The sequence below is a fragment of the Augochlora pura genome, chromosome 2 (genome assembly GCF_028453695.1).
Source record: "Augochlora pura isolate Apur16 chromosome 2, APUR_v2.2.1, whole genome shotgun sequence".
NCBI classification, from domain to species: Eukaryota; Metazoa; Arthropoda; class Insecta; order Hymenoptera; family Halictidae; genus Augochlora; species Augochlora pura.
Window position 1 is genome coordinate 14,041,935 of NC_135773.1, and position 24,677 is coordinate 14,066,611.

At 45.0% G+C, this 24,677-nt stretch overlaps 3 protein-coding genes across 10 annotated transcripts in view; 1 reads left to right on the forward strand and 2 right to left on the reverse strand.

Moving 5' to 3' along the window:
• The first annotated feature begins 215 nt into the window (after positions 1-215).
• Positions 216-1,514, forward strand: Mrrf1 (mitochondrial ribosome recycling factor 1). 2 transcript variants are annotated; one of them, XM_078196398.1, is made up of 3 exons: positions 216-352; positions 473-1,105; positions 1,180-1,514. In XM_078196398.1, exons 2-3 carry the CDS (start codon positions 528-530, stop codon positions 1,427-1,429), a joined length of 828 nt encoding a protein of 275 aa, XP_078052524.1. In that variant the 5' UTR covers positions 216-352; positions 473-527; the 3' UTR covers positions 1,430-1,514. The 2 variants fall into 2 exon arrangements, with proteins under 2 accessions (XP_078052524.1, XP_078052523.1); XM_078196397.1 differs by lacking the exon at positions 216-352 and having other exon boundaries at positions 379-1,105.
• LOC144478474 (2-aminoadipate transaminase) lies at positions 1,289-5,263 on the reverse strand. 4 transcript variants are annotated; one of them, XM_078196392.1, is made up of 9 exons: positions 5,048-5,263; positions 4,702-4,948; positions 3,968-4,138; positions 3,308-3,584; positions 2,701-2,862; positions 2,378-2,630; positions 2,126-2,240; positions 1,925-2,030; positions 1,289-1,855 (listed from the first exon to the last, which is right to left on the reverse strand). In XM_078196392.1, the coding sequence occupies exons 2-9, from the start codon at positions 4,765-4,767 to the stop codon at positions 1,656-1,658; spliced, it is 1,350 nt and encodes a 449-aa protein (XP_078052518.1). In that variant the 5' UTR covers positions 4,768-4,948; positions 5,048-5,263; the 3' UTR covers positions 1,289-1,655. The 4 variants fall into 4 exon arrangements, with proteins under 4 accessions (XP_078052518.1, XP_078052516.1, XP_078052520.1 ...); XM_078196390.1 differs by having other exon boundaries at positions 4,702-5,052; XM_078196394.1 differs by lacking the exons at positions 4,702-4,948; positions 5,048-5,263 and adding an exon at positions 4,332-4,688.
• Positions 5,264-5,432: 169 nt separating this feature from the next.
• Positions 5,433-24,677, reverse strand: part of Egfr (epidermal growth factor receptor) — a 204,947-nt gene continuing 185,702 nt past the window's right edge. For all 4 annotated transcript variants that reach the window (XM_078187031.1, XM_078187022.1, XM_078187011.1 and 1 more), the window contains 10 exons: positions 14,105-14,440; positions 13,055-13,439; positions 11,768-12,444; positions 11,449-11,578; positions 10,900-11,210; positions 10,385-10,686; positions 9,086-10,297; positions 8,589-8,988; positions 8,293-8,472; positions 5,433-8,203 (listed from right to left, as the gene is read on the reverse strand). In XM_078187031.1, the coding sequence (XP_078043157.1) occupies positions 7,896-8,203; positions 8,293-8,472; positions 8,589-8,988; positions 9,086-10,297; positions 10,385-10,686; positions 10,900-11,210; positions 11,449-11,578; positions 11,768-12,444; positions 13,055-13,439; positions 14,105-14,440 (4,241 nt within the window). In that variant the 3' untranslated portion in view covers positions 5,433-7,895. The remainder of the gene's footprint in view (positions 8,204-8,292; positions 8,473-8,588; positions 8,989-9,085; positions 10,298-10,384; positions 10,687-10,899; positions 11,211-11,448; positions 11,579-11,767; positions 12,445-13,054; positions 13,440-14,104; positions 14,441-24,677) is intronic.

Genomic DNA, 24,677 nt, shown 5'->3' on the forward strand with positions numbered 1-24,677 from the left:
CTCGGGAAAATACAGACAGACTTTATTCGACAGTCAAAGAAAGTAGATCATAGAGCTCTATCAATAAAGTACCAGTTTTTGCTTAAAATATTCAAAGTTGTACAACTCTCTACAACCTTTCACGAGCAGAGCGGTTCAGCGCTCCACGGGCAACCGAACCACATCAAATTCCCTACATCCAGACAATTCAGACCGCAACACCATAATGAGCCATGACAGGGGCAAAGGGTTCAGAAATTTGAGGTATGGTACAGAAACTGCCCTTGTTTGATTGGTTGACGTTCCACAGCTAAACAATGCTGCCCTCACAGTTTTAGACAAAATTTTACTTGTGAGTTAGACCATTTCTTAGGTTGGTTTACACCATGGTTTAGATCAATAGCTAAGTTGTGACTGTATGTACATAACGTAATCGTATCATGTACATACATACTTAATGTTTTGCAATGTTTGGTAGTAAAATGTGTTCCAGGTATTGTTATTAAGAAGTATTCTTGAAAGGATTGAATTAAAAAGGAAGAGAAATAATGGTGATTTCAAAGAAATTACACATCTGTGCAAAAACTTTTTCAAATCTGTACATATGTAGACTGAACAAGTTTTCAGTGGGATACGTACGGAACTTGTGTAATCTCCATCAATCAAGATTTTCGAATGTACAGTGTATTCAGCATAATTTTCCGCAATTATATAGAGTTAACAACTTATCCACCACAAAAACAGTATTAAAAAGTAATGATCGTGGGAAAAATAAGAAAAAGCCACAGGTTGTAAATATTAATCCTACTGAATTAGATGGGGTTATAAATGCTGATCGTATGAAGTCAATGTTTGATAAAGTATTTGAAGACTATAAGAATCAATTGGTAAAACATGTAGGTTTGCGTACAAGTTTGGGTGCTATTGAAGAATTAATGATAAATTACGATGATACTGAATATCAACTTCAAGAAATAGTAGAAATTAGTCGAAAACCTAAAATGATAGTATTGAATGTGTCTGCCTTTCCTCAAATAATCCCTGAAATCCTGAAAGTTCTGTCGAAATCTCAAATGAATTTGAATCCGCAACAAGATGGTACCACGATCTATATACCAACACCCAAGTAAGTGAGTCATATATTGATATTAATTTTTAGAAGTTCATACGACGACTGTAACTTTGTTTCTTTTTTGGTAGAGTCACTAAAGAACATAGGGTAAACTTAGCAAAGGCAGCAAAATCATATTTCACGAAGTGCAAAGATGAGATCACTGATGTGAGAAATAATCATATAAAGACATTGAAAAGGAAAGAGGATTTGTCTTCAGATTTAATTTTCAGAGTTGAGAATTACATAAGTAATATAAGTAGTAACTACATTGACAATGCTAAGCAGTTGTTGCAAACCAAAGAAAAAGAACTCTTAGGTGATTCATCAAAATTATAATATTGAAATAGTGATGAAACTTTAAAGTTATATAATATTAAACTGTACACATATATATACATATACAAAATATATAAAATATCTATATTTTCTCAATACCTTTCATAATTGAAACATTTCCTTTATTATAAATTTATTACTATGCTTATCTACTTTAGAATAGGATTAGATTTTCATTCTCTTTGCATATATGCTTTTGTTTGCTTCTACTTTTCTTTTTCAGTAATTATTTACAATTTTCGTAATAATATAATAGACAAGTGCAAAAGACCTGGGAAGCTTTTCTTAAAATCTCTTTTCCATGAAATGCTATACTAAGTCTTACATGGTTGTCACATTTTCCTGGGTATGAAAATCTTACCCCAGGTATAGCTGATACTTTATGATTCTCTTGACACCATTTGATAAAATCAGAACCATTCATTCCTACAGAAAATAATATGTATTTTCATTTGCTATAAAATAGTTCTATTAGATATTGTACATAATACTTACCCAATGGGAGATGAAGCCATACAAAGTAACCACCTTCTGGTCTTTGGAATGAGCAGCATGATGGTAAATGGCGATTCAATACATCGCATAATGTTGTTAATCGTTCCTGGAAAAGAAATATTCCTTTTAATATTTGTATCACCCTTCATTTGACACAATTGTAAATTACTTTAAACAATTTGGTTTAATTTCGGAACGTACTTTGTAAATTTTAATTAGTTTGTCGAGATACATATCCTCAAGTCCTAGATGCAATAAACTTGCGATAACACCGGAAACGTAATTATTAACACCACCACCACTATGTAAGATCCCCCTGGCGGTTTTCAAGTTCATGAAACAATTGAATAAAACATTTTGTTAACTGGCGTGATACAAAATTTTGTTGCATTTTATCATTTTGAAATGTAAGTGGAAAAATTATAATCAAATTTATAAATCCATAAAACTTACGACGATCTAAGGATTTTTGTTACTCGTGGAGGGCATTCTATCCAACCGCAGCGAATCGCCGGCGAAAGGATCTTCGAAAATGTTCCATTTGATATTATATTACCACCTTTGTATCCAGCGTCCTCTGGATCATCGTAATAATATAATCGATGGGGCGGGTAACCATCTCCATAATAAAGTAAATTATAAACGTCGTCACAGGTAACCAGCATAGAATAATTTCGCGCTATTTCGACCAATTTCTTGCAGCTTTCTACAGAAAATTAACAAATTATTGTGTAACTATACGATCGATTATCAAGAATATATAATCAATTGTTCACCTGGAGGCATTGTGCTTCCGGTAGGGTTGTGGAAAGTGGGAATCGTATAAAACATAGCCCAAAATATCTTTTCGTCGGTGAGAAGAAATTCACCCTTGCTCTTCTCTTTGGCTACTATTTTCTCAAACGCATCTAAATCAACTACGTCGTTTTTCATTGGCACTGTCATAATAAAAATTATAGTTATTACTGGAATCATTCTTTATAACTTACATTTCGATTTGATTTATTCAAATCTTCCATTTGTTTAAATAGCTTTTAAAAAAGCGAATCTCGTTCGTCGAATTATTTCAATATTTAAATTGTTATAATGTCATAAAAATTAGTCTTTAAACTAATAATTTAGGCTCATTCAAAGTTCAATATAGTGAATAAAAAAACCATTGATTTTCAAGTCTATGTTAAAACCGTTAAGAAAAAATTTGGCAATATATTTACAGACGTTTCAATACGTAATATTTTCAAGATGGAGTATGTCTCTAGTTTGGTTAAAAATAATGAACTATGCATCGCAAGGATAAAAGTTTTATATCAGTTTGTATGTCGTTGATTTTTTCAAAAATCGGAAATTTAGTGTAAAAAGATTTTCTGGAACCGCTGTATATACCTGTTACTATTTTAACCAATGGAAATTGTTTGAAAACATCTAAAGCAATCATATAAGTGACTTCTTCTACGAAGATCACTCCATTCGGCGAGAGAACGGTGTTCAGCAAAACTTGAAGACCGTGCGTGGCACCGCAGGACAAAATCAAGTTTTCTCTTCTCACAGGATCGCCGTATCGTCTGGTTAAAAACTTTGCCAATTCATCACGGTATTCCCATAAACCTGCACTGGGTCCATATTGAAACAGATAGTACTTTCCCTCTTTGCGTTCTTCTTCCTAAGAAGAAGCATGATATGTAATGTAATCACGATGTATGAAACGAACACCATCTTTTCAAACACATGTGAACAATAAAGAGATCTCGAAGAAAAATTTATAAATTGTTTGATCAATTTCTTGAAAGATTACATTTCGGAAATTCATCTCTTGAAGGCCAGATTATCTAGAATACTATATCAAAGTGAAATTGTGTGCAATGCTCAGTATTTTGTTCTACAATAGAAAAAAAGTTTTATCAATTATCAATATCTTTCACTTGCACCGATCTAGTTTCTATACTGTAGTATTTATTATACGATGAATTGTTATAATTCGTTTCTTTTTTGTTAACAGATAAACTTGGAAAATTCGGAATCCTATAATAAATTCTCCATTTTTACCAGTTTATGGTTCGTTGCTAATTGTATCATATCCGGTAAATCTTGAAGTAGATCGGGACCAGGTGCACCAACTGATAAATTAATGGCAGCTTCATTGTAAACATTAAATATGGACGTTCCATCGAAAAGATGCCTTAGGGGTGGATCTTCTATTGTCTCCATTATACGTTCCTGCAATGTAGGCTTGATCGTAGTTATCGTGCAACAGGCGATTTATCGTGATAAAACTTGTTATCAAATTATGTCCATTTTGCTTGAACAATAGGTCGAAGTCATAACATGCAGAATTAATGCAAACAATGCAAATAACATAACATGCAAATAAGTAAGTTTCATTTAATGAACCTTTTGGTAGTGAATTTACTTATGGCATTCGCTGCAATTCACTTGTGATCACACGCGAAATATAATGAACGCGCGGCGAATAAATATCTGCGTTGCACAACGGTCGCTTGAACATTATAGAATAGAAAACACCGCAATAGTGCTTTTTGGCATTCTTAATCGAAGAATAAACAAGCTCTATCGCGCCGCTTCGCACTTTTGGAGAGGGAATAAGATAAGCGCTATCGCTCCGCTTGGCATTTTTGGAGAGGAAATAGGACAAGCGCTATCGCGTCGCTTGGCATTTTTGGAGAGGAAATAAGACAAGCGAACAGCGCTCTTTGGTACTTTTGGATGGGAAAACAGCAGACACCTAGCACTCAACGGTTAAACTTGGTTCAATGACTCACGGAATTCTGTACATTTGTAGTACTCATGCATGTGTTACGTTGTGTTACATAGTCGCATGGTTGCATAATCAGCTCTTCCTTTATGAATTTGCGTGGAACAAGAATCTGGTTTAACGGTTTATTTCACATAACCTTGTGAAATTTGTTCTGCTCCATTGCTCCGGTAAAATGTACACAATTTGTGTGGGAGATCGGGTATTCAAGCATCCATTTACTTATGCTTTTTCAAATAATTGTTCACGTTCTTCTAAAAACATAAAGTCATTCTGAATATTATTGCTTCGAACTTTTAGAATTAATATTTATGCGAAGATTTTTACACTTGGCAACTATCTCCGCCACTCACCAACAGATGGATTCCTTTCCCGAAAGCTATCTAAGATCGTCCCTGTTTCTATATGTATATGTACCGTCAAAACCATCCTTACCCTTATCCCTGTCTGAGGTAGGGCACGCTAAAAAGCCTTACTGATGAGGCGAAGCAGCTCCTTTCCTTTTCCTCGCCAAAGAAATAAATCCACAAGATCTCTTAAAAGCGCGCTACACATATCTGGTGTTAGGTACAGTGGTTTTGGTTCCCCGTGACCGTGATTAAATTCCCCCTGACCGTTTTATTAAATTCAGGTTCATCGGGTAAATATAGGTTTTCCTATAAAATTCATACACAAGATACGTATAATCTAAACGAAGTCAGTGAACATTGGGAATGGGAGAAAACAACAACGTAAAAATGATGGTGATTCTTTATTACAATAATTTTTTTACGATAACTTGTTGATAATTATGATATTATAAAGTTTTATAAATTCTATAGGTCCACAACCGAATGGCAAATGCAATTCCTCGCAGCTAATTATCCCGGCGATCAAACGTATTGTACAATTTCTGGTTCACATTCATGCTCTCCATACGTTTTCGGTTTACAAAAGAAGAAGAAACACGAAATCATCGATCTAAGGTGGCGGGTGATGAAGTAAGGAGTGGGTAGTACGGGATAGAGGAAAATATGGAAGGATGGGTTCTCACGAGTGTTTCGTTCTTCCGACTTCTTAATAAAAAAGCATCGAATTTAGGCGCACGCACGGTTTTCTACAATGATACACGCTGATCCGCTCGGCGACGCGACGAATGATCGTATATATTTTACAATGGAGAGAAATCGCTAACATAACTATTTCATAACACTTAGAATAGTAGACACAATGTACACGGTACGTATTTGCTTACATTAAGAATAAGATTCTGCATTTTGCGTGCGGCGAGATTGGAAATCCGTGCGACAACGTTTTCTCATGCATCAGCGACGAGCTGGCCGCGTTCTAAACAACAAGACAATAAAATAGAAGAGAAAACAATTTTTTTTTATAAAACTTTTGTTTCCATTTATCACAGAAAATCGCACGACGTTTGATTCCCTCGAAAAGTTTCTTATACTTCGCGGACAAGATTACTTTGAGCTCGCAGAATCGTGTGAACGATCTTTGCTAATTTTCTTTCTCGCAGTCTTTGCACGACAGGTACCCTCGATCGAAATTTTATTTTTACATTCGTTTCATTAGTGGCATCGATATCTCTTTTTTTTACACGTTGTTCAAGTTTTACGTTCGTTGATCTTGTCCGCCCAAGTATACCATCGTGAATGAGATCGTCAATCTCGCAGACGCCCGATGCACATCTTTTACAAATGAAACGCAACGCCAGGGAGGATCAATTATCTTCCTTTCGGTGAACACAGGTGAAAACAGTGTTCGCAGCATCGCGCGTTCCCTGTACACAACATGGCACGTCCTAATCCTAGTCGCTTTCTTCCGTTGTTGTCTTTTTCTTCGTTTCCCCTTTTCCGGTAAAACAAAACAAGAAAAAAAAGACGCCACAGATTAACGCTTAATTTACTCAAGTACATTTCCGTTTCTTTACATTCGTAAGAGCGTAGGCGCTAGTGGTCGCTAGTCTATTTACAAGACGCGTTCTTCTTTTCTAAAAACACGCATCCGTTGCTTGGCTACGGCCAAGCTTATTGGTCCCATTTCGCGGAGGCGATGGCATACAAAAATATTTTAGGGGATCCGGAAAAGTTTTTAAATGGAACGGTCCCTTTTTCGTTTCCTCTGGGTCCCACGGGCACGCGATCCTCGTGTCGCGATGATCGTTACTCTAATTATAGAAAAGATAGTTTCTCTAATTATAGAGAAAAATAGAAAAGGATAGAGATAAAACGACAAGCTGGAACAGTGAGAGATGTTTTAAGTGTCCACGAGAAATAGTAGAACGTTTCTTATCACAGTCAACGGCGAATCGCGCAGACGTTGCGCACCCGGGGGAAATTTCATCGTAACTCTCGCGATCACTAAACGGCCTCGAATACCATTTTTGATATGTCGTGATTCGTGATGGATCGCGTGAAACGGGAGATTTCGATTAGCCGATTTTTCTAACACACGAAACGAGATGAAAGGGGAAAGATCAAACTCGAGGGCAGTTGATTTCATTCGAAATTATAGAGGGGCCCATGTTCGCTTAATTGGAATTAATCTTTCTCTAAACTGCCGTAACGGATTTACGGATAAGCTGTCTAGACTGACTTTCGAATTTTCAGAGCTACGAATCATTTCGTAGAGATTCATTCTACCTTTCGAAATTTATTCCACTACGTGAAAATTATTTTAGCTATCGAAAAGAATTCGGTGTACGTGAAAATTATTTTAGCTATCGAAAAGAATTCGGTGTACGATACAGGATAGCATAATCGTAAATCCGCCACAGGGAAAGAGGCTACGCGCGGTGAACGTGGACCGTCGAAGTCAGGTAAAGGTAGAAGGGTAGACAATCGCTCATGCCATTTACTGTACGTCGTTTCTTAGATTAACCTTAAACAAGTGGTAGACAGTACTTTATTTACAAGCCACTGCGAATGGCACATTAAGATTATCTTTGCACTACTCGTTGGTCGCGTACGCAACAGTTCTTTGTGCACGAGACACGCCCTCCCCTGGATCAGAGAGCTAGCACAGTTCTCGCGATCTACGTCTAATCACAATCGAAACACGGCACTCGGGCGAAGTGTCCTTTTCTAAGTACTCTGGGGTTTCCTACGCACTAGGAACCGAATTTGTCGCGGTGTTTCCGAACGATGCCAGTCCCACGGTTCTGAACAGCGGAAACATAGTAATCTCTTGTAGGAATCGTCTTCGGAATCAGACGGTCGTCTCGTTCTTCCTGAGAGGCTTCAACGGCTGCAATTCCCGTTCGAGGCGATCGAAGTCGTTGTAATACTCGTGGTCGGATTCTTCTTCCGAACTCCTCTGTCTGATCTGCGAGCCGAAGGTCCCGTTCGTTAGTACCTTTTCCAGGTCCGGCGTCGGGATGCCCAACGTCTGCGGGGTTAGTGGTCCTTCGTCCTGCGACATTATGTACTCGGGGTTATCCAAGGACGTTTTCCCTTGGATGGTCAGGAATTCGGGGTACTTCCGGTAGCCGTTGTTGATCCGCTTTGGTTCCATGTCTGTAATAAAGAAATGGTAAATGTCTGGAAACTAAAATTCTCTACGAAAAAGGTGTAGTTAGGATTTTAGGATCACGTTTGTAGTTTACCTGCTGGCTTCGAGTCCCCTATGAGATCCATGTACTGTGTTGTGTTCGCTGGCAATTGCGGCGATGGCATTAAATAATCGTCTTCGTCTAATGGCAAGTCTAACTTCAGGTTTCCTACTTGAGCCTGCTGATGCACGGAGTTCACGTCCCCGTCGTAACAGTCGTCTGTTACGTCGCAATCTAGAAATTGCAATAACAAGTCAGTCTACATTGTATCCTGAGGCTTTCGTTCCTTAAAGAATGTCTCGGTACAAAGTATACATTTTCCCTTGTAGTACAAGATTGAATCAACTTACCTCTGACGCTGATCATTTTCAACGGATCCGAACAGTATCTCGAACTGGAGCTGTCCGATCCGACAGGGTGTCCACAGTGTCCATTCGGTGGTGCGAAATGTGCGTGCTGACCAGAATTTCCAGGCTCGTGCGGCGCATTACCGTTTCGATGATTTCCACCGTACCTCAACAACTCCCTGTCCCAGTTTTGTTGATTTTGTGGTGTGGGAGAGTCGGCGGCAAGAGGCTTGCCATTGGGCCAACAGGCTTTCACGGGAGTATTCGGCGGGGAACCGGAAGTATTGGACGTTGAAAGCCCGGGTGGAATCGGGGCTCTAGATTTTGGCTGGAGGTACTCGTCAGCGTCCACCAATGCCTCGGGACCATCCGATGCAAGATTCCGTATCATTTCCTTTTCGTCCTAGGATCAATTGGAAATGGTAATTTTATTAACACCCTCTAATTGTAAGCTAGCAAAAAATATTTGCAATAGAAAGTAGCTCTTTCACCTTACTAACCTGCAATGTATACGAAGGTAGTCTCATATATTTGTCGCCCTTGATAGCAAGGTATCGGCCAGGGTCTCTGGACATCTTTGCGAAGTCCTCTGCCAGTTCTTTGAAGCTGGGCCTAGACTCCGCGTCCAGCATCCAGCATTTGATCATGATCATGTAAACATCGATCGTGCAGATCGACGGCTGCGGTAGTCTCTCGCCCTTTTCCAATAATTCCGGCACGTTTCTGGCAGGCACATTCTCGTAAGGTCTGCCGCCATAGGTCAGCACCTCCCAGATGGTCACACCAAAGGCCCAGACATCGGACTTGTGCGTGAACACTCGGTGCTGGATGCACTCCAAGGCCAGCCACTTGATTGGCATTTTGCCACCGGCAGCTTTGTACTGTTCCTCGTTGATGTCCAAGAGCTTGGCCAAACCAAAGTCGGTAATTTTCACGCAGTTGGGCGTTTGTACGAGGACGTTCCGTGCCGCGAGATCCCGATGGACCAACCTCCTATCTTCCAAGTAGGCCATGCCCCTGGCGATTTGCGTGCACCAATTCAACAGAGCCTTCGAGCCGATCTTGTCCTTGAACGTGCGCACAAAGTCCAGCAGACATCCGAGCGGCATTAGTTGCGTGACGAGCATCATCTGCGACGTCATACAGACAGCCAACAACTGAAGCAAGTTCGGGTGCTCCACGCTGGCCATTATATACGCCTCGTCCAGAAACTCTTTGGACGTGTTCGCCCCAGTGCCATCGTGCAGAACTTTTATAGCTACCGGTATCTTGACGTTCTCTCCTTCAGGTACCCAGACACCCTTGTAAACGTTTCCGAACGCCCCGTAACCTAGAATACCACCTTTCCGCATCTCTTCCTCCTTGATGATACGCAACTTCGCTAGATTCGGCTTGACTCCGGTCGGTCGAAGAGGCTCGTTATCGTCTAATCCTGTCAGCGCCATCGTCATCTTCACTGTGTTCTCCTTCGCTTTCGCCCGGATTCGCCAGAAATACATGATCAAGGCGGTAACCACAATGAACACCAACGTGAACACCACTACGCCAGCTAGGAGAGCCGGTCGTAGCTCGTTGTCCATTTGGTATCCTTGACCCACGGTTTCCACGGAGCAATAAGGTTCGCTGTCCTGCGGGAAGATCTTGTGAGGATATTCGGGGGGACATGTCTCTGTACAATTGAAGGCCGTCGCGTTGCCGTCTACATTTTCATCCTGGAAGACAAAGTAACACATTCGTTTCGTTGCTTTTACTATGCACGCGAGTGACTTTCTGATGGAAGAATGGATGCATTTGCTTACCAGATAGATTTTATAATTCCGACACTTGTAACACTGATTGGGGCCCCGGCCGAAGCAGCCTCGGCATTCGCTGAAGCACGGTATGCAAAGCTGAGTGTCGGCATTCGCGAAATATTCCGCAGGGCACTCGTCCTCGCACTGCTCTCCCCTCTTGAATTTCGTGCACTCCTGGCATACGTGTTCGTGGAACCCGTAGCCGGTGCATTTCTTGCAACGGGGGTGGCACTTGCGGCAAACAGCCTTCCCTGCCAGAGGTTTCAAAGTCCCCTGCTCTTGCGGACTCACCCATTCGTAGTAATGTCCTGTAACAATTGTTTTCACATGAATTTCCGGTACTAACAAAACTGGAAATATTCTTTCGCGAAGTTATGTAGCTAAATTGACTAGAAGAATTCTTCATCTTCTTCCGGTTTGGCTAAAAAGAAATCAATTTTCCCGTCCGGATGGACTGGGACCGAGAACGATTGATGTTGGTCGTATGAGGTATTCGAGTAGTCGGATCAAGGGTCACTCACCGTCAGGACACGGTTCCCCTTTCTGCAAACATCCTTCAGATACATTGCCGTTCATGATCGCCTTATCGCAGCTGTGGCATCCATTAAGGCCGATGTTATTCTCGGGCCCCTGGCAACCGCCCACGCAGTTCCCGTGACAGTCCTTGCAGACGCCGTTGTCGTTATACTTGGAGGACGGGCATTCGGGCACGCAGAACGGACCGTCACGCGCGTGTTTGCACTTGGTGCAGTGCTCCGCGTTCGGCCCGGTGCAAGTTCCGTCGCATTCCTCGTGACAAAGCTTGCAGGTTTTCTCGTCCGCCTGATAAATCCTGGAAAAGACGAAGGCAGCCGTTCGTGATTCCGTGTCGCGGAACGATTTACGTCTAGCGGTCGAAAACATAGTGCGAGGCTAACAGGCATTCAAAGCGAAAAGCTTAGATCTCCCCAGGCGAATTTACCTTCGTTCCAGAATCTGAGGTAGGCGAATTTAATACAACAAAAGTGACATACGTTATTCAAGGATTCGGTCGTTATACGGTAAATTGGTTTATCGGCGAGCATATTTACCCTGGCGCGGTGCAATCCTGTAGACAGTCGTTCCCTAGAATGAAGTTCTTGCACGACAAACACTGCGCCGGACCTGGCCCCCAACAGCCCTCTTCGGAACATTGCTCGTCGCACACCAATCCATCTTTTACTGCAATTAAAAACCGCTCGGTTAATTGCGCGATTGATTGCTGCAAAACGCGAGCCTTAAAATATAATTGGTGGCGGTATCTTTTGTACACGATAATCAGGGGACTCAAAGACTTCCGAAACATCGAGGTTCTTCTGCTAGAAAGACTGATCATAGTCCGAAAGCTTGCAAAATAATCAAGCTACTTACTGCACTCGGTTTCGTTCCGATTGTTCGATAGCAAGCTCTCGTGTTCCGACGACTTCTTGATCCTGGTCCAGTTGATGCTCTGCGCGTAGCACAGGTTTTTGTTCTCCAATATGGCGATCGATCCCGAATAGATCTTTTTCAACGAGCTGAGCCCGAACGAGACCAGCGACGTCTTCACGATATACAGGGAGGCGAAGTACTCCGTCAGGGTTCGGCCGCCGATTATTTCGAGGTTCCGGAAGTAGGACAGGTTCTTGAAGTCCTTGTGGTCGCCCTGGATGTTCAAGAACCCGGTGATCTCCTTCAGCGTGCTAAATACTTCCAGCTTGTCGGGATGCATCTTTTCGTATCGTTTGCCAAAGCTGAAGTTAAGGTAGACGTGTTGGAAGCCTTGGAAGCTCTGGTCCAGAATCGTAATCGAGCCCTCGATGATTGTGCAGTCGTTGAAGCTGTCTATGTTACCGGAGTGCACTTTCTCGACGCCCTTGCAGGTTTTCGGGCAGGGGCCGTCGCAGGGCACGCACTCGCCGTTCAGGGCCTTCTTCTTCGGCGGACAGGACCTTACGCAAGCCCCGTTGTCCTTCAAGAGGTGCTCCGGGCACTTTCTTACGCAAGTGGCGCCGTACGCGTATTTTCCATCCGGATTAGCTTCCCACGAGTACGTCGTTGGGTTGTACCTGAAAGCATCGACGTTTCAATATCGTAACCGAGTCGTAAACTTCGCGGAAATTCGATCCCCGGTCGTGCTCGAATCGACCCAAGCGAGATTTATCGATAATAAGTGTACTATTGTAAATCGATACACTATTTTTCATGCGCGGTTCTTAAGCTCGAGAAATACGCGCATGTCGACGTGGCCCTACGGATCGATCGACGTTTTTCGATTCAGCTCGACGGCGTGCCTGATTTTACTGCTGCATCGAATCACGTACTATCAGGATCATAACTTTACACACAATATCTACTCGATCCTCGGTGCATGATAATCATGCCACTAGATCTCCGGTAGACTGGTGGCAAAGTAAAATCGTCGAACAATATGTTCTAATCGATGAGAGAATTTTTGCCTTTTTCTAAATTTTCTAGGACTCGCACTTACGATTCTTTAAACACTCTATGTCGGAGATGATTCATGATCGCTGAACCTGTCCGAGTATTCTCTGTAATTTCAGTTCCAGATTGGACTCGTCGCGATGCTTTGATTAGGGAACGATTAGCCAGGGATCGGGGTAAATAGAAATTTGTTCGAGATCCGGCCGGAGATGCTCGATGACGGGGTCTACTTACTTTTGCATGGGCGGGCATTCCTGCGTGCACACGCCGTCGTCGAAGAAGTTCTTGCAGGCGAGGCAGTCGCTCTGTTTCGGGCCCGTGCAGCCACCGGCGCAAAAAAGATGGCAACACTCCCGCGGATTGGGCCCGAAGCACCTGCCCTGCCAGCACTGCGGCGAGCAGTTCGTTTTCGAGTACCTCTGGCAGTTCTCCGGACCCTCGCCCCAGCAGCCCTGCTCGCAGCTCTTGTCGCACTGCGGGCAGACGCGCTCCGGCGACGTGAAATTGTACACATAGGAATACGTCCCGCTCTGGCCAGTGATTATTTCGTCCCAGTTGATCGTGCGGATGTGGCAGAGGTTGTAATTGTTGTACATGCCCACGCTGCCGTTGAGTATGTCTGGAAAACGACCGGGGCGATTTAGTTTTCGTTGTCCAGACGGGACACGTTCACCATTGAAAGGCTAATAACGGGATGCGGAACGGCTACACGCACGCGTACGCGTTGACGCGCGTCGGTGACCATTTAATTGCGCTATCTTTCAACACGATTTTTACTATCACTTTGGAACGTGCACGCGTTGCTAGAGCGTTCGATTTCAGGCCAAGTACCTCTTACTCGACGCTTGATCGCTGTCCAATGTTGAACATTAATTTTGTCCAGACTAATTTTTCTCAACTGAATTTCATCACATTTTCCAAAATCGAAGAGGATTCGTGTAGGAATTAGAAATTCCAATTTTCGGCAAAAGTTCAAGGAAAAGAAAATTGTTTTGTATAATCGTACACGGATAAGAAAAGGCTGGAATTTGATTCCAGATTAATAGAGGTGAATGGCAAACATGCACTATAAATTGTGTTCAGTATATTCGTTAGAAATTTGTCCTGTGATTAGAAAATAAAACTTTCTTTTTATTATTACTACGTTCTAAACAATTCGTTACAAACGGATCACCCGAATTTTATTGTTTCGTGTCGACGTTCATGTTGAAGAAATAGGTAAGAATGTAGTGAAAAAGAAAATTGACACTCGAGAGGGGATGAATGGAGAAGCAAGAACTGTACCTCTGAGGGCCGGCATCTCCAAGTTTTGCATCTGACACATCGTGACGAACAGGGCGAATTCGGTCTCGTGAATGTTGAGCTTGAACAGCGTTCTGCCGCGTATGATCTGCAGCCGCGGCAGGACGATCTTCTGGACGTCCACGTGGCTGATGAGGACGTAGCCAGTGACCTCCCGAATATACTGGAGGAAGCTGAGGTCGAAGATCTCGTTCTGGAGCCATGTGATCTCCAGGTTGCCGTCAACATAAGTACAGTTGGTGTACCGGTCTCGAAGATTCCGGTAGTGATGCTGCTTATTGGACGGAACGGAGAGGCGGCCATTGGTTCCGATGCAGACTGAAACAGAAAACAGGTTGACCTTTAGCAAAGAATTGGAGAAATTCATTTATTAAGAATTGGGATTCGTTTGCGATGCTTTACTTATAATTACTGAAGGCGAAATAGAAATTGGTAGCCAGCTGTACACGCGAGGGTGAAGGGTACCAGTATTGTTCGATGAAGAGAGCACTAGCGTCGTTCGATTAAGAGTATTAGTGTCGCTCGATTAACCGTGAACCGAGATTAGCCAGAAGGTGTTAAAAGATTGTCTAAAAGCGTGCACGATCTCAGAGATGGTGCCGTCAATCACGTGACGACATCGGAATGACGTTTCACGAATGACGAGTGAAATGTAAACACTCGTCGCGCGACTTCCGTGCGTCGACGACCCTCTCGTTCATAGAATCACCGAGTTGAACGGGCTGAGGTCGCCACCCACATCGTCGAAAACGCTTCTCCCGATCTATAGATAGCTTTCTAAGGCTGAAAAGCGTGCCGTGCCGGTGGGCGAACCACTTACATACACGCGAGCACCGTTGATTTCGTTGTGCAACCAGGTCCAGCTACACGGTGCCCCGATGATTCTTGCCGTGTGGCCCATTTGTCGTCCCGTTGCGAACGGCCTGAATCATTCGAGCTCTGTTTCGGTCCGACTCGCCCCGACTCGTTCCGAATGGAACAAATGAAGCTTACCAAGCACGAGTCATTTATGTATCTACCTAGTCCATTTATTACAGATACTGTTCTTGTTCAATGGTATCGTTACCACGCTAAACACGATACTCTTGTCTACGACGACTTGCATGATTTACCTCGACGTGTTAATTACCACGCGTTCATCAAATTCGGGGACGCCATTTTTTCGTCCAATTTAGAAACTTTGTTGGGAGATATTACAATCTCCTCAAGGATAATATGTTTAGAAGAGGGTCAAGAGATTTGTAACAAATTAGCTGATACCTATTGAATACGACACAAAATGGGAATCATTTTGCGTTGAAAAATAATTGAGAACTAATGAAAACGGCCATGAAATTAAAGGTCCAGCAACTTCGACTCCGAAGCTGCCGTGAAGTTTCGTTGAACGCGTCGAACGAAATTGAATTCCTCCGAGCTCGGCCAGCGCCTAGTAAGCAAATAAAGTAAGAATCGCCGAAAGTATTCTGTCGAAAAACGTAATTGGGCCAATTACCATTCGCGCCGACAGACCCGCCGCTATCGGTATCATTCATAACTCCGCTAATAACCGGAACACCGATAGAAGGAAGGGGAGTCCGGTCCGGGGGCCCGCTCACGCCTCGTACAAAAACGGTAGCCGATGATCGACAGACGTCGGAGCGGGGCCCGTCCCTCAATTCGGACTTCTTCATCGGCTTACGTCTTCGTTTTCGTTGGTCGCGCCGCGTTGCATAGTCGCACGTACCCGGCTCGTCTTTCGGAACCCGGTTTTGCCGGGTAACGCGGATCGCAAACGAAGTCCCCCGGTCGCGTTCCGCCGGCGAAAAGGGCGGTCTTAATCTGATCAGGCGATCGGAATCATGCGAAAATAATTGCGCAACGACATCCTTCTTGCACCGGGTCCGGCGGGTACATCCCGAAGGCGCGGCGCGCGCGGGGCTGCGCTCCGAACAAGGGGTCTGGCCCACGGGAAAGAACGGAGGAGCCGGGTCCTGGTATTCCCTGCCGGCCAGATGCTCCGTTCCCGAGACGCGCACGCTGCGGAACACGAAAGCAGAACGCGCGGCGCGGCTCGGCTCGGCTCGGTGCGGTGCGGCGCGGCGCCACGGAATCGGAGAATGCGGATCGACGACGGATCTGCATCGGTCCCCGGGTCCCTCGGTCGCGTTTCCAGCCGGCCTCGTCCAAGATTAATATCCTAATCGACGTGCAAGGTAAGAAAGAGCCGCGTTTCTTATAGCCGTGAATGCGGACTAGCCTCTGATTGCGAGGCATGCTCGCGCCGGACAAAAAGTTCATTAGGGTTATTAAATTTGTCGGCGTTCGTCCCTTGGTTGGTACCCTGTTGCGACTCGCGACGCGTCTTGTTGCTTCCTTTGCGAATTCCACGCTATATTAGTATCGTGAAACGTCAGCTTGTGGGAATGGCTGTTCGATGCATGGACATCTCGGGGCGCAAGGTCACGGACCGCAGAGAAATACGAGCCTCGACCTATGAACTAGGACGGTCTTTACGGTCGAAGTCGTCTATCAAAGCTTGCCAGTGCTTAACCCTGCGAGATTACGAAAATATGGAAACTAATGTTTTTCTTGACAAATATGTGCGTGGTTCAATTATTCTTATCAGTGTTTCAGAAAGAAAAATAATGATAAGTAAGAGACAAAAGCAGCAGGAAAAAATAAAAAATGTGGAAATTTTTAGCAAAAGAAATAAGGCTCCAAGAAGAAGCGGCCCACTTTCCCATTTAAAAACATGTCGAGTCGTGCGTGGTGGATTGGCCGGGCGACCGTGCCGAGGCGATTAGCCGCGCGTTTCTACGAAAATTCCTCGGTGTTCACATACCGGAGGACTAATTAGCGGCGTTCGCGCGTATATAACGTCACCGGCCGGCGATCATGGTTGTTTCGCGTTGCTCGGCGACGCGGCTGCGTGTAAAACTAGTCGGAGGGCGACTTCCGCTAACTGGAGGCGCCGTCGGTTTCCTTTTCAGGCAACGCGGCGGTGCTGAACTCTCTCGTACATCTCCTCGACTCGTCTGTCCGTCTGTTCGCTCGCTATTTTACAACAAAATCGTTCCTCCTCCCATCTCGGTTTTCTTTCCCTTTTAGATTCCGCTGGACGTGCGCGCCTCGTTCCACTTTGCTCCGTGACCAGCAAAATGGCGATGCCGATGCCGATACCATTGCCGATGGAAACTCACGAGGAGCAGGAATATAAGGAGCGCTCGTTCCGAACCCTCCGGGGACGTGTCGATCACGGTTCTACTCTTCTTCTTAATCTTCTTCTCTTTCTTCTTCTTCTTCTGGTTCGACGCCGTTTCTACGGAACTTTTCACTGCTGCGCACTTTTGCGGTTTCGCGCTCCGGGATGATTAACGTTTCGCTCGTTAGAATTTTCTCTTCCTGAAGCGTTCCATTCAAATCGTTTCTGATGCATAAGCATCGGTTCCTTTCAGAACGAGACGTCTTTCAAACAAATCCCAAATAGATTTCAGAGGTTTAAGAAAGGGCACAGCCGATTAAGATGGTCAAAACTGCCCTTAGAGGTTTTTCAATGAGTCATACACCGTTCGATAGCTGACCAATAAAAACTCATCTGTGTAAAATTTTAACCCTGGAACTTGTCCGTGAGGGTAGTTACACATTGGGTTTTCATTTTTTTTGACAATGTTGCAGGTTGGCAAAAAATCTGAGAAAAATTGAGTACACGAGCCGTGATAGTACCTTATCAGGGAATTAATATAAAAGTTTTGAATATAATATAACAGTGAGAAATCTTCAATTTTCCGATTTTTTGGGGGTTTCTCATTTTTGATAATCACAGCTTGCAACTGAAAAATCTGAAAAGTTCTATAACATGCGGCTTAATGTCCAAAATAAGTCATATTCTTTTCAAAATTTTAGAAAGCCGCTAAAGATGGAAAAATGCCGGAAAACCGCGAAATCTAATTTACCCTGTAACTACCCTCACGGACAAGTTACAAAGGAAATTTTTACACAGATGAGTTTTTATTGGTCAGCTATCGAACGGTGTATGACTCATTGAAAATCCTCTAAGGGCAGTTTTGACCATCTTAATCGGCTGTGTCCTTTCAATTAGCTAGTGGCATGTTCATGTTCGATAAAAACGAACTTGAAAATTGAAATGGAAAGAGCAGAATAAATGAACGCCAGCTTTCTATACTTTACTTCCTGTTTTCTATCCTTTTAGCAAAGTCGAAATTCGGCAGATAAAAATCTTATTAAGAAAATCATCTGGTGAGGGTAGTGTTCAGAGTGATAGGCAATTCTAAAGTTTCATTTTTGATGTCGAAGATTAGCGAAATCAATTGAAACGTAATTCTAGTTGTTAAGCCTTGCTGCTGATTGGATGCAATGAGTTCGAGAAATTCGTGCTTCGTTCGAAGATGGAATGTTCACTCTGAGAAACGTCTGAAGAAATTCCACCGCCACCGTGTGAAGAGAACTGTTTTCAGGGCATTTCCAAGTAACTGAATCACCAATTACAGCTGCGGCCGTGGGTTCTGGTGCATCGGAGGATTCGAGTTGCGGCCGAGCCGCATGATAAAAAGAAATAGTATTCGCGAGGCAACCGAAAGGGCGTTTAGACGGCTCGGCGCGGCGTGGTGCGGCGGGGCGAGAGAAAAGTGGTGGTTGAGGCCAGAAGTGTCGGTCGAGGTCGGCGAGGCAACACGTTTTCTCTTCGAAGCGACGATCGCTATGAAATTCATCGGGCAATTTTTTTACCCTGTGGCTAGAGGGGGGCTGTAGAAACGTGGCAATTATCTCCGACAACGGGGTTACGAAAATTACTGGTCGAACGGCGGTGCCGGAATTAAAATTCTCCTAAATTTACGAAGGCTGCGCGCTTCCGAAAGACAATGGCGATATCAATTACGGGTTCGGGCGCGAATTCGGCTGTTCGCCAATTATTTAAGGGTTTCCAGGAAAGCTTTTTGGGCGGTTTTGCTTCGCTCGAGGTTTCTTCACGATTTCGAGTTCAAGTCAGATTGACATTCTTATCAATTAAAATCATTAAAATTTACGCTTGTTGCTTTAACCGAATTTGCAAAGGTACCCTGTACTCTGCTCTGGTAATCAGTCGCAAAAAGAACCGTCGCTTCTTCTGCGTAGTAATTAACTGTAATTCGAGCTGCATTAAAAACTACAAGCTGTTCGGCAGACGATAATTATGACGTGGCGCATTTACTGTACAGTTTCATATTCATTTGTTTCGCGATATAATACATGTTACTGTCATTTTTATTACGTCGTATAATTGATTAAATTGATCAATTGAACAGTTTAGACTCGGAGTGTTATATTGTTGGCTCGACTATAATGGCAGTTGACAACAGTGTGTTCGAGATCCTGGATAATTATGCAAATTATTGTGATAGGCTCCCATTAGCTATTCAACTGTATGCGTATGCAGCGTGTGCCGTTTAAATTTGCGCCCGGATTATATCGTAAAGACCGCGTATCTCAAAAGGAGGCGCTTGCATCAAACATGTCTCTACTGTAAGAGAAATGTTATCCTAAACTCTACTTTCTATTTTTTTTATTTTAAGGTGCAAGAGTATCATAGATTATAATTCTTAATTTCTCAACTGACCGCAAGTAAAATTGCGTCGACGGGAATTTCAGCTGCGACAAAACAATGTGGAAGAGTTTTCCATCTTTATCAGCGATGACTATTTTAGTGTTCAGATTTTATCCACATAAATTTCATAAATAACTGGAGAAGCTCTTCGTCGTTGAAAGACCATTCGCGCCGTCAAACGACGACTCAACTGATCTTCGGCTAAACGGTTAAGAAGTAGCACGATTTTGACGAATGTGGTGAACGTTTCAGCATCTAAAAGACCGCTCGAATCCCCGAATGACGAATAGCCGTCGCTCGGCATGCTGTTTCGTTCGGAGCATGCATAATGTATCGCGACGCGGAAGCCAGTTTTGCGGCGGGCAATCCGCGATCGCCCTCGGAAGAAGCTATCGCCACGTGGACTCGCCAATGAGTGACTTCCCTTGCAAAAAGCCGGGGCGACGCGATGCCGGTCGTATCGATGCGAGGCAAGAGACGCGACTCGTCGTCCAGACGCGAAACCGAAATCCCGCGGCGAGACTTCTTTTGTGGCCCGAAGAGAAGAGTTGTGCGTCCGCGAAGGGGCCCGCCGGCCCTCGACCACCTTCTAGGATACGAGCGAGAGCCGATTTTTATGCGGCACTTTAGGAGGCCATTAAAGGGCCAAAGTAATACGAAATAACCGCACGCCGATGGCAGCAACGGCGTCGGCGGCGCCGGCATCGCCGTTTATTTCGCCTCGTAAACATCGATGCGCGCCGTCCTGGACCCGAGCACCCGAGCGTTCGAGCGCCCGGGCACCCCGGGCACCCCGGGCCCCAGCGAGCCCGAGGAGACGAGGGAGAGCACCGCGGCCCCTCCCCACCCCTGTCCGGCCGATTCGCCGATCGCTTGTTGGCCCCTGCGCCGAAACTCCGACGGAATAAAGACCGGGTATCGTAAACGCGCGAAATAACCATCGGGGGCCCATCGGTTCCTTCCGAGGCGCGCAGGGCCCCGGGAAAAAAATCGCCGGCCGAGAAGGAGAAGAAACGCAACGCCGCGGCGCGCCGCGACCGTGGTACGGGGCCCAGGGGCTTTGGAGTGTGGGGCCGGGCTGGGGCCGGGACTGGAAGCTCCGAGGGGAAACAATAATTTAGGAACACCGGTCCACAGGCGAGAGCCCGGACGCCCAGGAACAATGGGGCTCCTTCCACCTCGAAGCCGAAGCTCTCCTCTGCGTTGTGCCGCACCAGAACACCGAGACACTGATTCTCTAATAAAAGTCACGATGTAAACACGAGTTTGCCATCCTCCGGTCGGGGCGCAAGCGTTACGAGCGCTGCCGGCCGACGTTGACTTCTGATCCTGACGGTGCGAGGCGAGGCGAGGCGAGGCGAGCGACGCTCCGGCCCTCGATAAAGGCTACAGGACGCTTTGTTGCGGCTTCGTTCGAATGTTGCGCGAGAATTAATGCGTATGACGGTCATGCGTGCACCCTTTGTCCTGCGAACTCTTGTTTACGACCCGCCGCGCCTGATATCTGTTCTCAACGGCTCGCACGATCCAAACTATCAACGCTATTTTTAGCGGCTGGATACTCTGAACTCTCTACTTGTTCTGTTTGCAAAAGTTTCGACAATACGGACGTAAGTTCCAGTTCCTCCTTGGGCTATAATAAATACGTCGGTCAGTCTCCGCATTTGCTTGTACTTGTTTCGTCACTTGCGAAGCATTCGTTTTGTGCCACGTATGTTGGCCGATCCGCAAATCATGTATGCAGTAAGCAACCCTGTGCGTAAGCAATGTTTTCTGTGAAGACCGTACAAAATGCTTCGTGAATAGTAGAGTATGTGTATACAGAAGCGCGAGCAGGCAAATACGTGATCGATCTCGAAGGCTTCGAGGAAGATGGGGGTGTAGCTGCAGAAAATGGTCGGAACCGAAGCAGAATCGGCGCGGCGATCTCGACCTCGGCGCGGCGGAATCGTAAATCGCCGGTCGAAGAAAGAGAAATCGAATCGTCGGTGCGATCTCCGAGGGGGAGAGGCCGCGTTCGAGCAACGTAACGAAATCGAAAATAAAGGCGCACGATCGCCGAGGACGATAGTCGATGCCGCGAGTCCGCAGTGCATCGCGTCGTAGCCTTCTGCGAGCAGCGAGCTCTCGCAAACCGTAGCCATAGCTGCCCCGCAGGGACCGCCGCGGCGCGGCGCGGCGCGGTGCGGAGCGGTATAACCGCAGACTCGAAAGCAATAAACCATAAAGCTATTAATGTTACGCCCTGGGATGGTTATGCCACGGTTATAACGTATACGCGCCACTTATACGTATATCCTCGAGGTTGTACTCTATCTGGCCGCCCGTTCCTCTTCGGCGCTCGGTCTTTTTTCAACTTTTCGATTCCGTTTCACTCACGCGAGCGTCGCATCGCGACGCGTCGGGGGAGGACGACCGAGTTTACCGAGAGCGCCGAGACCGCGACCAAGGAGCGAACGGAGGAGGAAGGTCGGAGCGATCGTAACTCGGCCCCGATCGAAATGACGAAGCGGTTCGGTCGTCGAATACCGGTACCGTGTTCGCAATCATTTTCCGTTCGCTTCGGCAATCAGCACTCTGCACACGATCGCGATCTCGATCTCTGCCACGGTCTGGAGAAGGATTGCTAGAGATAAGAGATTTTAGAAAAGCAAACATATCTGGCGGCCACGCATCGCTGCTTCAAATACATCGGTTTGCTTCGATAAAGGGAATTTATGAGATTCGAGTAAAATCGAAGTAAGAGACAGTTCGTCTAGTCCAATGGAGGTCTCGTGATAGGAAAAACGGCTCGGAGTCGTTGTTGTAACGCCATAGCCGATCGATCCAGGGGGCACAGACAAGAACCGGTTCTTACGGGATTCTTCAATTACCCTTATCATCGAACGCTCGATTCGTTTGCCTTTCGGACGATCGAGGCTCTTCTGCGGGATGAAAGTTCTATTCCGGGGTCGGGAGGGTGCGTGCCCAAGGTAAGAGATGCACTTAGCCGAGGAAATCGAGATGAGCTCCGGAGCTGGCTCCGGAACGCGTTCTGTCGGGACCGGGAACCAATATGCAAAATATGCGGCTCGCTAATGCGGTCGAGAGGGTGCACAATTGCAGAATGCAGAACGCAGAAGCGTGCAGCGGGCACGAACGGTGCCCCGTTTTTGCTGTTGCTCCCCTTCTCTCGTTGTTTTCTGGTCCGGGCCTCGGCAGTGGGGGGATTTTATGGGACGTGAAATTGAAGGCTTGCTGGGGGCATTACGGGACGTCGCTTCACAATCACGGGAGTCTTTTTGCGCTGTTAAGAGACCGAGGACCGACGGTGCAGGATATTTTATTTCCCTCGTGCAGGGATTGATACGTTGATTTTGTTCCGCTGTGTCTTTAAAAGCTTTTCCCGATCCGTTAATTAACTCCTTGCTGCAGCATTTTATTTGCGATTACAATGATTAGAAATTTTTCTTATTCAAACTTTTGGATAATTAGTACCTTTTGTAGTACGACAAAGCAGGGAGCGATTTTAAAAAAATAAGAAGTTTGTTTTAATATATTTTTATCTGGAACTTGGTTTCGAGAAAATCTTTGTAAAGTGATAAATATAGTGATTAGGTGGAACGGGTGGCTGATCCCTCTTGCTAGTCGCGTCGATTGGTTTATTGGTCTTCTAGTTTATCAATAGAAGTAGGTTTCGGGAAAGTGGGAACTGCAGGCGTGCAAGTCGTGTGATGCCGGCGAGATACCCCCTTGCCTCTCGACCAAAGAATATCTCCATTATTTTCAATGCTTGTGAACACATTGGACTCCGTTTCTATCTTCAGTCGGATGTATAAATAAATAATTCCTTTAAAAACACGGAATGATCGACTGGTTGCAATTAAGCACGTGTCAAAACACACAAGCGGATCGTGGCCGGCCGGCCGGTCGTTGTTGATGCTAATTGAACGTTTTATTAGACGTACAACATGATAAACCAATTTAAATTCCAGTTCTTTCGAAACCGAGCTACGGCGCGACGGTGTCAACTACGACCGTTTTAGTTTAACGAAAAGGTGGCCACGAGCTTTCGCACGTCACGGTTCCACGCGTTCGAATCTCGTTCCCAATGATTCCAATATATTCCGGGGCCAGGCTTTTCTATTAGTTCGTGTCCTGCATTAGTTAGCTCTGCTCGAAGTCAATGAAATGTATCTCGCGTCACGTTATTGCCAATTGTCGGCTGCTCCCGACGTTATCACTCGTGGTTATCTTTCCGTTTCGCTATTCAACCACCGTTTCGTACGGTCGACTTTTCGCAGGAATTTTCCCTCTGGTTGTTTCAAAATGGGAACAATGTTTTCGATGCTCTTTAGGGATAAATGAAATGTATCGCGCGTTGTGATCTTCCACTGGAATTTCGTCACGATCTTTCCATTGTAAGGAGAATGATTTGCCATTAAGTGAATAATTTCTAGCGTGTTTTAATCAGAGTTTTTGCTTATAATAGACGTCAAATATTAAATACAGTAATTGACTATTCATATATATATATTTTAATCGACATATGTATTTTATCTGCCAAGCGGTTGAAATAATAGAACACCTGTTATAACAATCACTTTCTCTGTGTCTGCAATAAAATTATACTAGATTTGGCCGTTTACTCTGACATTACAATTGATTGGCGAGTCTGGCTCGCCCTCGATCCCATCCTTAAAAACGAATTGGGCCAGGGGGGCAAGCAACTGCGCCGTTATCATTATGCTAATTACAAAGCAACGAGCGTTCCACCCGACGTACTTCAAAACACGATGTTTCTGGAATGCATTGTGCACGCGTATAATAGATACGAATCAGGGAGCGGGTAAAGCCAAGGAGGAAATTATCCGTAATAATACGGTACGAGTGATGAAAGAATGTATTTGGTATCTAATATCACGACTTACGTCGATTACGCGGACAATATTCTTTTAATACGTCGCGTAAATCAAAGCGGCCCGCTTGCGTGTG